General features: G+C 38.7%; 1 protein-coding gene across 2 annotated transcripts in view; it reads left to right on the forward strand.

Moving 5' to 3' along the window:
* Window positions 1-9,312, forward strand: part of tbc1d9b (TBC1 domain family member 9b) — a 40,526-nt gene extending 31,214 nt beyond the window's left edge. For both annotated transcript variants that reach the window (XM_080773638.1, XM_080773639.1), the window contains one exon: window positions 5,983-9,312. In XM_080773638.1, coding sequence (XP_080629764.1) covers window positions 5,983-6,624 — 642 coding nt within the window. In that variant the 3' untranslated portion in view covers window positions 6,625-9,312. The remainder of the gene's footprint in view (window positions 1-5,982) is intronic.
* The last annotated feature ends 1,887 nt before the right edge of the window (window positions 9,313-11,199 follow it).

The raw sequence follows: 11,199 nt of genomic DNA on the forward strand, positions 1-11,199 counted from the left end.
CGTCCAAAATGATGAGAAACAAGGCTAACTTTTTTTTTCAAAATTTCAAAAAACATGGGCTATAACCCATCGTTTTTGTCATTTCGTCATTTTTTTCAAATCTTCAAAAATGATGAAAAACTGCGCGCTATAGTATGCCGTACGATATGGGCTATAGCCCACCGTCCAAAATGATGAGAAACAAGGCTAACTTTTTTTTTCAAAATTTCAAAAAACATGGGCTATAACCCATCGTTTTTGTCATTTCGTCATTTTTTTCAAATCTTCAAAAATGATGAAAAACTGCGCGCTATAGTATGCCATACGATATGGGCTATAGCCCACCGTCCAAAATGATGAGAAACAAGGCTAACTTTTTTTTTCAAAATTTCAAAAAACATGGGCTATAACCCATCGTTTTTGTCATTTCGTCATTTTTTCAAATCTTCAAAAATGATGAAAAACTGCGCGCTATAGTATGCCGTACGATATGGGCTATAGCCCACCGTCCAAAATGATGAGAAACAAGGCTAACTTTTTTTTTCAAAATTTCAAAAAACATGGGCTATAACCCATCGTTTTTGTCATTTTGTCATTTTTTTCAAATCTTCAAAAATGATGAAAAACTGCGCGCTATAGTATGCCGTACGATATGGGCTATAGCCCACCGTCCAAAATGATGAGAAACAAGGCTAACTTTTTTTTTCAAAATTTCAAAAAACATGGGCTATAACCCATCGTTTTTGTCATTTCGTCATTTTTTTCAAATCTTCAAAAATGATGAAAAACTGCGCGCTATAGTATGCCGTACGATATGGGCTATAGCCCACGGTCCAAAATGATGAGAAACGAGGCTAACTTTTTTTTGCAAAATTTCAAAAAACATGGGCTATAACCCATCGTTTTTGTCATTTCGTCATTTTTTTCAAATCTTCAAAAATGATGAAAAACTGCGCGCTATAGTATGCCGTACGATATGGGCTATAGCCCACCGTCCAAAATGATGAGAAACAAGGCAAACTTTTTTTTTCAAAATTTCAAAAAACATGGGCTATAACCCATCGTTTTAGTCATTTCGTGATTTTTTTCAAATCTTCAAAAATGATGAAAAACTGCGCGCTATAGTATGCCGTACGATATGGTCTATAGCCCACCGTCCAAAATGATGAGAAACAAGGCAAACTTTTTTTTTCAAAATTTCAAAAAACATGGGCTATAACCCATCGTTTTAGTCATTTCGTGATTTTTTTCAAATCTTCAAAAATTATGAAAAACTGCGCGCTATAGTATGCCGTACGATATGGGCTATAGCCCACCGTCCAAAAAGATGAGAAACAAGGCTAACTTTTTTTTTCAAAATTTCAAAAAACATGGGCTATAACCCATCGTTTTTGTCATTTCGTCATTTTTTTCAAATCTTCAAAAATGATGAAAAACTGCGCGCTATAGTATGCCGTACGATATGGGCTATAGCCCACCGTCCAAAATGATGAGAAACAAGGCTAACTTTTTTTTTCAAAATTAAAAAAAACATGGGCTATAACCCATCGTTTTTGTCATTTCGTCATTTTTTTCAAATCTTCAAAAATGATGAAAAACTGCGCGCTATAGTATGCCTTACGATATGGGCTATAGCCCACCGTCCAAAATGATGAGAAACAAGGCTAACTTTTTTTTTCAAAATTTCAAAAAACATGGGCTATAACCCATCGTTTTTGTCATTTCGTCATTTTTTTCAAATCTTCAAAAATGATGAAAAACTGCGCGCTATAGTATGCCGTACGATATGGGCTATAGCCCACCGTCCAAAATGATGAGAAACAAGGCTAACTTTTTTTTCAAAATTTCAAAAAACATGGGCTATAACCCATCGTTTTTGTCATTTCGTCATTTTTTTCAAATCTTCAAAAATGATGAAAAACTGCGCGCTATAGTATGCCGTACGATATGGGCTATAGCCCACCGTCCAAAATGATGAGAAACAAGGCTAACTTTTTTTTTCAAAATTTCAAAAAACATGGGCTATAACCCATCGTTTTTGTCATTTCGTCATTTTTTTCAAATCTTCAAAAATGATGAAAAACTGCGCGCTATAGTATGCCGTACGATATGGGCTATAGCCCACCGTCCAAAATGATGAGAAACAAGGCTAACCTTTTTTTTCAAAATTTCAAAAAACATGGGCTATAACCCATCGTTTTTGTCATTTCGTCATTTTTTTCAAATCTTCAAAAATGATGAAAAACTGTGCGCTATAGTATGCCGTACGATATGGGCTATAGCCCACCGTCCAAAATGATGAGAAACAAGGCTAACTTTTTTTTTCAAAATTTCAAAAAACATGGGCTATAACCCATCGTTTTTGTCATTTCGTCATTTTTTTCAAATCTTCAAAAATGATGAAAAACTGCGCGCTATAGTATGCCGTACGATATGGGCTATAGCCCACCGTCCAAAATGATGAGAAACAAGGCTAACTCTTTTTTTCAAAATTTCAAAAAACATGGGCTATAACCCATCGTTTTTGTCATTTCGTCATTTTTTTCAAATCTTCAAAAATGATGAAAAACTGCGCGCTATAGTATGCCGTACGATATGGGCTATAGCCCACCGTCCAAAATGATGAGAAACAAGGCTAACTTTTTTTTTCAAAATTTCAAAAAACATGGGCTATAACCCATCGTTTTTGTCATTTCGTCATTTTTTTCAAATCTTCAAAAATGATGAAAAAATGCGCGCTATAGTATGCCGTACGATATGGGCTATAGCCCACCGTCCAAATGGATGAGAAACAAGGCTAACTTTTTTTTTCAAAATTTCAAAAAACATGGGCTATAACCCATCGTTTTTGTCATTTCGTCATTTTTTTCAAATCTTCAAAAATGATGAAAAACTGCGCGCTATAGTATGCCGTACGATATGGGCTATAGCCCACCGTCCAAAATGATGAGAAACAAGGCAAACTTTTTTTTTCAAAATTTCAAAAAACATGGGCTTTAACCCATCGTTTTTGTCATTTCGTAATTTTTTTCAAATCTTCAAAAATGATGAAAAACTGCGCGCTATAGTATGCCGTACAATATGGGCTATAGCCCACCGTCCAAAATTATGAGAAACAAGGCTAACTTTTTTTTTCAAAATTTCAAAAAACATGGGCTATAACCCATCGTTTTTGTCATTTCGTCATTTTTTTCAAATCTTCAAAAATGATGAAAAACTGTGCGCTATAGTATGCCGTACGATATGGGCTATAGCCCACCGTCCAAAATGATGAGAAACAAGGCTAACTTTTTTTTTCAAAATTTCAAAAAACATGGGCTATAACCCATCGTTTTTGTCATTTCGTCATTTTTTTCAAATCTTCAAAAATGATGAAAAACTGCGCGCTATAGTATGCCGTACGATATGGCCTATAGCCCACCGTCCAAAATGATGAGAAACAAGGCAAACTTTTTTTTTCAAATTTTCAAAAAACATGGGCTATAACCCATCGTTTTAGTCATTTCGTGATTTTTTTCAAATCTTCAAAAATGATGAAAAACTGCGCGCTATAGTATGCCGTACGATATGGGCTATAGCCCACCGTCCAAAAAGATGAGAAACAAGGCTAACTTTTTTTTTCAAAATTTCAAAAAACATGGGCTATAACCCATCGTTTTTGTCATTTCGTCATTTTTTTCAAATCTTCAAAAATGATGAAAAACTGCGCGCTATAGTATGCCGTACGATATGGGCTATAGCCCACCGTCCAAAATGATGAGAAACAAGGCTAACTTTTTTTTTCAAAATTTTAAAAAACATGGGCTATAACCCATCGTTTTTGTCATTTCGTCATTTTTTTCAAATCTTCAAAAATGATGAAAAACTGCGCGCTATAGTATGCCTTACGATATGGGCTATAGCCCACCGTCCAAAATGATGAGAAACAAGGCTAACTTTTTTTTTCAAAATTTCAAAAAACATGGGCTATAACCCATCGTTTTTGTCATTTTTTTCAAATCTTCAAAAATGATGAAAAACTGCGCGCTATAGTATGCCGTACGATATGGGCTATAGCCCACCGTCCAAAATGATGAGAAACAAGGCTAACTTTTTTTTCAAAATTTCAAAAAACATGGGCTATAACCCATCGTTTTTGTCATTTCGTCATTTTTTTCAAATCTTCAAAAATGATGAAAAACTGCGCGCTATAGTATGCCGTACGATATGGGCTATAGCCCACCGTCCAAAATGATGAGAAACAAGGCTAACTTTTTTTTTCAAAATTTCAAAAAACATGGGCTATAACCCATCGTTTTTGTCATTTCGTCATTTTTTTCAAATCTTCAAAAATGATGAAAAACTGTGCGCTATAGTATGCCGTACGATATGGGCTATAGCCCACCGTCCAAAATGATGAGAAACAAGGCTAACTTTTTTTTTCAAAATTTCAAAAAACATGGGCTATAACCCATCGTTTTTGTCATTTCGTCATTTTTTTCAAATCTTCAAAAATGATGAAAAACTGCACGCTATAGTATGCTGTACGATATGGGCTATATCCCACCGTCCAAAATGATGAGAAACAAGGCTAACTTTTTTTCTTCAAAATTTCAAAAAACATGGGCTATAACCCATCGTTTTTGTCATTTCGTCATTTTTTTCAAATCTTCAAAAATGATGAAAAACTGCGCGCTATAGTATGCCGTACGATATGGGCTATAGCCCACCGTCCAAAATGATGAGAAACAAGGCTAACTTTTTTTTTCAAAATTTCAAAAAAGATGGGCTATAACCCATCGTTTTTGTCATTTCGTCATTTTTTTTTAAATCTTCAAAAATGATGAAAAACTGCGCGCTATAGTATGCCGTACGATATGGGCTATAGCCCACCGTCCAAAATGATGAGAAACAAGGCTAACTTTTTTTTTCAAAATTTCAAAAAACATGGGCTATAACCCATCGTTTTTGTCATTTCGTCATTTTTTTCAAATCTTCAAAAATGATGAAAAACTGCGCACTATAGTATGCTGTACGATATGGGCTATAGCCCACCGTCCAAAATGATGAGAAACAAGGCTAACTTTTTTTTTCAAAATTTCAAAAAACATGGGCTATAACCCATCGTTTTTGTCATTTCGTCATTTTTTTAAAATCTTCAAAAATGATGAAAAACTGCGCGCTATAGTATGCCGTACGATATGGGCTATAGCCCACCGTCCAAAATGATGAGAAACAAGGCTAACTTTTTTTTTCAAAATTTCAAAAAACATGGGCTATAACCCATCGTTTTTGTCATTTCGTCATTTTTTTCAAATCTTCAAAAATGATGAAAAACTGCGCGCTATGGTATGCCGTACGATATGGGCTATAGCCCACCGTCCAAAATGATGAGAAACAAGGCTAACTTTTTTTTTCAAAAACATTCAGTATTCATTCAATACTGAGTTTTCAAAAGGATGAGGCTTTTTACTGTGTAAAGTTCTACAGGCAGACTTTTAACTGTATGTGGCTGCGAATGGCGGAACAAACTCACAAACCACTTGCATGTTCTATATTTCCTCCAGTCAGCAGGGTGATATATCAATAAATTATCTCTACCGTGATTTGAGATTAGATATTGTCTGGGATTTTGGATATTTGTTATTGTCGAGTCAACGTACACAGTGCTTCTGACCTATCGGTTGGCCCCCAGTCACACACGCGTCAGACTTCACACGCTTCAGCGCCTACAACACAGGAGGGGATGTTCCCCGATTGTTTGTATATATAATGGAATGAACGTTGTTGCTGATGCATCTGACAGATGTGTGACCGGGGTTTTAGTCGTACGACCTAACCTAAATGAGGCCTTAATGTCCCTGCACACAGTGTGTTTTTCGGATTTTTAGTGGCATTTCTCCATCGGTGTCAGTGGAGTGGATTTGTGGATTTTTCTTTTGGTCAAATAATATATTTGTATATATATGTATATATTTTAATAAATACAATAAAATAAACTATTTAATTGGTCACTTTTTCCAGGAGCAGTTCATCGAGTTGTGCAAAACTCTGTACAACATGTTCAGTCAAGACCCCCTGGAGCAGGAGTTGTACCATGCCATCGCCACCGTAGCCAGCCTGCTACTCCGCATCGGAGAGGTTGGCAAGAAGTTTACCAACAACGGTTCCAAGAAAACGGACACCAACCCTCAGGCTCCCACCCAAGCCCCGGCTCCGGCCCCGCTCCCGCCTGACGCCGAGCCTGAAAAAGAGGGCTGGACCGGGGAAGGAGCGCCGGGACAGTCTCAGGTCTGTAAGGCTCTGGCAGAAGCTCAGCTGGAGACCTCGCCCCAGCAGACATCGGACGAGGAGGCCAAGGAGGACGACACGTCCGTCTCCTCCTACTCCATGGTGAGCGCCGGCTCGCTGCAGTGCGAAGACCTCACCGACGACACGGTGCTGATTGGCTCTGGCGAGCAGAGGCGGGGAAGCGTGATGGACGGCGACTGGTCAATAACCTTCGAGCAGGTGCTGGCCTCGCTGCTGACCGAGCCGGACCTGGTGGAATACTTTGAGAAGAAGGGTGGCTATCAAGTTAAGATAGCCGCCTGTAAGGCCCAGCGAGGGGTGGAGAGGCAGACCAGCTCCTCCAGTGACCATGAGCTCGCCCAACATTCGGTCTGAGAGATGCCCAGTAACCTTTTCCGCGGTGTGCGTGTGATAGGGGCGGGGCAAAGCACCTTGTCATGCCTTCCCATGTCATCACATGCATCAATCCTTCAAACGTTGCTTCAACCTCTATTTCATGGGGAGCTGTGAACCTGCCCCTCTGTTCTCTTGGCTTTATCCGACACAATGTTCCTATTGGACAATATAGAGCTATACTATACATGTGCAGACTGCTACACTGGCCTTTCAGCCATTTTGGGACATATGATATCCTTTTTAAACCGGTATATAAAATGGATACAACGTCGCTCATCTTGTCACTATGTGATGACAGTTTTATGTTTTGATGTATCTTTATCTCAGCGTGCTCGTTCTCTTGCGTCGCCAACACGCTGCGGACCAGAATTAATGACAATGGGAGGAAAAAGCCTTTGATATGAGTCCGGTTATGTGTGTAATTATAAGAAACGTCATTCTCAGAAGAACAAAACACCCAGCCCTTATACTAGAGTATTAGAATAGACTAACTCAGTGTTTATTTTGGGAGGGAATCAAATTAGCTTTGGAGGGAGGTAGTCTAAATGGTGGCCAGTCCTTAAGAATTCCCATTCTGTTACAGGCACTACCTCTCATTAGCCAGTATAACATATAACCACCTCCTGTTAATATAGAAAAAAAATCACACCTGTGTGAACTGAGTGGTGCAACTCCCCTGCCTCTCTCTCTCTCTCTCTCTCTCTCTCTCTGTAATTAGCACTAGGCAACACTATCTCTCTCTCTCTCTCTCTGTGTTTCTGGCACAACAGTGCCACTTTTGCCCCTACTGGTACTCATAGCCACACACATAGGTTAACACGGACATTGCTGTTCCTTGGAGTGGTTGCACCACTCAAAAATGACTGACCGTGCTGAGAGGTCACCAATTCTACAGCCAATGGATAAGCATGCATTTTTCTCTTTTGATTCATATGTCTTTCTTGTCTTTACTTTTCTAATATAAGGCTGTCATGGTAATGCTTGATTGAACTAAATATGAAAGATGTATATTTGGATTAAGCCTAATTTCATCTGGTTAAACCTAATTTATGTCACTTTCACATAAATTAAATTATGCTCTAAATGATATGATATTCTAACGCCACACCTTGGCTGAGGAAACTATCCCATCTCCTGGATACCGAACTAAATATGATTCAACAGTGGTCACCACCACCGTTTAGGGCCATTCACACTGAGCACTATAACTCAATTATATGGGGACTCATGGTTATAGTTATCATTATAGTTATAGTGCTCGGTGTGGATGGCCCTTAATCCATGTCCTACATTTTTCATACTGTGATTTCTTGCCTTGTAGTGAATAGAAGGGCATTTCCTACAAGGCTGTAGGAATTTCTACGCAGGCCCGTTCCATTGACATTTCACAACTATTTGGGGTCATTGATTCAATACTTTTTTCCGTTTTGCCTTGTTTTGTGTAAACCCCTGCTTATTGTTATTACGGCATATCCTAATTTTGTACTTTCTTTTATTCAGTTTTAAGCTTTAACTGTTTGGGCAGTGTGGATTATATAGCCTAGACTTACCTGATGGCATTTAACAACTGTAATGTAGTGTAATGAAGAGTCAGGCTTTACACACATGGCCATTTTGTTCCTTTTAAATATATATATTTGTGAATACAGTGTTTTGCACAACCACCTCCTCTGAGTTACCGTACACTCCCAGTATGACTGTTTAATTCTTATAGCCACAAAGCTCGAGCTTCTGCCCACGTGTCAACTGACAATTTCTGGTTTAACTCATTTCGATGTCCGTTTGGCCACTGTGTGACTAACGAGTGGGGGGCTGTGAGACAGGACTGAGGATCAGTAGATGAAGTGCTGGCGCTGTCGTCTGTTGATCTCATTTCTGACCTTATTAGTGGTTTATTCCTTGCAGTTCGACTTCACTTGTACTTTGCCCATTAGTAAGCAGTCTAAAGCCCGATTTATTGCACATTGTGTTTACACAACAAAGTATAAATCAGGCGCAACAATAGTGTGACCAATGGAATACAATGCCCTACAAAGGCAAATGGCACACATTGTTGTGCAATTCAAAGTTCTAGTATTACATTTCATCCACATTTTAGCAGAACTTTAGTTACTTACCATCCAATAATATACCAATACCAGTAGTGACTCTTTTTCCCCCCCTCTTTTACCCTGGTAGAATTTCTGCTCTTTGGCGTTGTACAGTCAATTGTAGGTAAATAAACCCTTTGAATTCAATGCTATAGTATGTCACACTGTTGGCCTAATTTAGTTTTTATACCAAAGTTAGTTTCACAGTATTGTTTGGTAAAGCACCAGTGCCCTAACTCTTTATGTTCTACAGTAGTACATTGTGATGTAATGGGATTGAAGCCTTCTCACTCATTCTACGCTCTTTGCTTTGCACCTGTCCGTTTCTGTCATGTAACATTGTTGATGCTCATGAAAATGACTTGTTTACACTTACGTGTAAATATGTAAACTGTCATTTTTGTGCTTTCCATTAGCTAATGACACTTAATGCCACTTCCATCTCTAACTATTTTGTCCACACTGTATCCATGTAACAGATTTATTTATTCACAAATCAGCTTTTTAAATTGTTATTGATCAGGACTGTACTATATTGTGTAATAAATACTGAAAGAAAGTTACATGTGCATCTGTTTACATTTGTGTTGTGTTGATTTCTGAAACGGTCATAATGCCCTAAAATTATAAATGACATACAGTAAAATTCCACAATTATACCAGTAGTGTTGCGGAAAATGGAATTACCACAATCCGCAATTACGCTTTCCGCAATTTCCGCAATTACGCTTTCCGCAATTACGCTTTCCGCAATTTCCGCAATTACGCTTTCCGCAATTTCCGCAATTACGCTTTCCGCAATTTCCGCAATTACGCTTTCCGCAATTTTCGCAATTTCCGCAATTACGCTTTCCGAAATTGCGGAAATTGCGGAAATAGCAGAATTTCCGCAATTACGCTTTCCGCAATTTCCGCAATTACGCTTTCCGCAATTTCCGCAATTACGCTTTCCGCAATTTCCGCAATTACGCTTTCCGCAATTTCCGCAATTACGCTTTCCGCAATTAGGCTTTCCGCAATTTCCGCAATTACGCTTTCCGAAATTGCGCTTTCCGCAATTACGCTTTCCGCAATTTCCGCAATTACGCTTTCCGCAATTTCCGCAATTACGCTTTCCGCAATTACGCTTTCCGCAACTACGCTTTCCAGAATTTCCGCAATTTGCTCCGCAACTCTCCGCAATCCTCCGCAACACTCAATGATGAAGACTATAGCGATGACCTCTGAGACCAATGAACCATGTAAATACAACAAATTGAGCAGGGCACTGCAGGGAGTTGCACCCCGTTCCGGTAAACCAGAAGTACGACACCAGTGCCTTAGTTTTTGTGTTGTCATTTACAGGTCCTTTCGTTGAAATGTAAATTTTACATTTCTATGCTATAGTATGCCGTGCTATAGCCCATGGTCCATGGTAGCATAGGTTCAATTTAGCGGTATTTAGCTTTAGGCCACGTATATTACCTCCATGTAAGTTGTGTGAAGTCCATAAAATGGTCACATATCTGGGAAGGTCACCAATTTCACTGTAACACCGCCATGCTGGAGTGTGAGTGAGGGAGTGGCCGAGATTTGGGGTATTGGAATTTGGCCTTATAGTGTATACTAGCCACTTAGCCAGTCAGTGGAAAAATAAAATCATGCAAATCAACAGAAATACAATATTAAGCAAAAAAATAAAGAAAGTAAAATCACTCTGCAATAATCTCACTCTACAGCATGTAAAATTATAAAACACAGCAAATCACGAAAATCACATATTAAAACAAAACCAAAACATCTACATTTCCACCCTCACACAAGCATGTCCTGCGAAGACGTGCCATGATCATCCAGTCTTTGCTTTGACTGGCAATTAAACTCCGTCTCTCCTATTCAAAGTATTTATGACATGTAAAGTAAAGTATGACATGAAATGCTGTACAGAGCATTAATGGAGAAAGAAATAAAAGAAAAGCAAGGAATAAAACATTAAAAATAATAGCAGTAATGGTAATGCAATACAGTGAGGACATGAACAACAAAAAATGTAAAAGCAAGAGTGTAGAAGTGGGTCTTTTCTTGAGCTGTGCTTTAAGAAGGTCTACAGAGGCTGCCTGGCGAAGGTACAGTGGGAGACTTTTGTGGAGAGTGTGGAGACTTCTTGTAAATGCAGATGTTTAACAATAGCAATAATGTAATTCTTGAAAGCGTATATGAAACCAAATGGGCCCTCAGCCCCTCACAGGTCCATTTGGTTTCATTGTATGCTCTCAAGATCTAATAAGGGTCCAGGGAAAACTGTCAAACAGAGTGACAAACTGCGTTTAACGTTTGTGCCAGAAAGAATGGGATTATTATTACCTGGACAATATTTCCAATTAAGTTCGAGTTTGCCTTGAAGTTGTCATGGAAGCCGCGCCACCGTCTCTCTCTCATACCACGCATCCCCATGGTTACATGGAGATCATTTTTCATAGATCAC

The sequence above is a fragment of the Protomyctophum bolini genome (genome assembly GCF_963924005.1).
Source record: "Protomyctophum bolini genome assembly, chromosome: 10".
NCBI lineage: Eukaryota > Metazoa > Chordata > Actinopteri > Myctophiformes > Myctophidae > Protomyctophum > Protomyctophum bolini.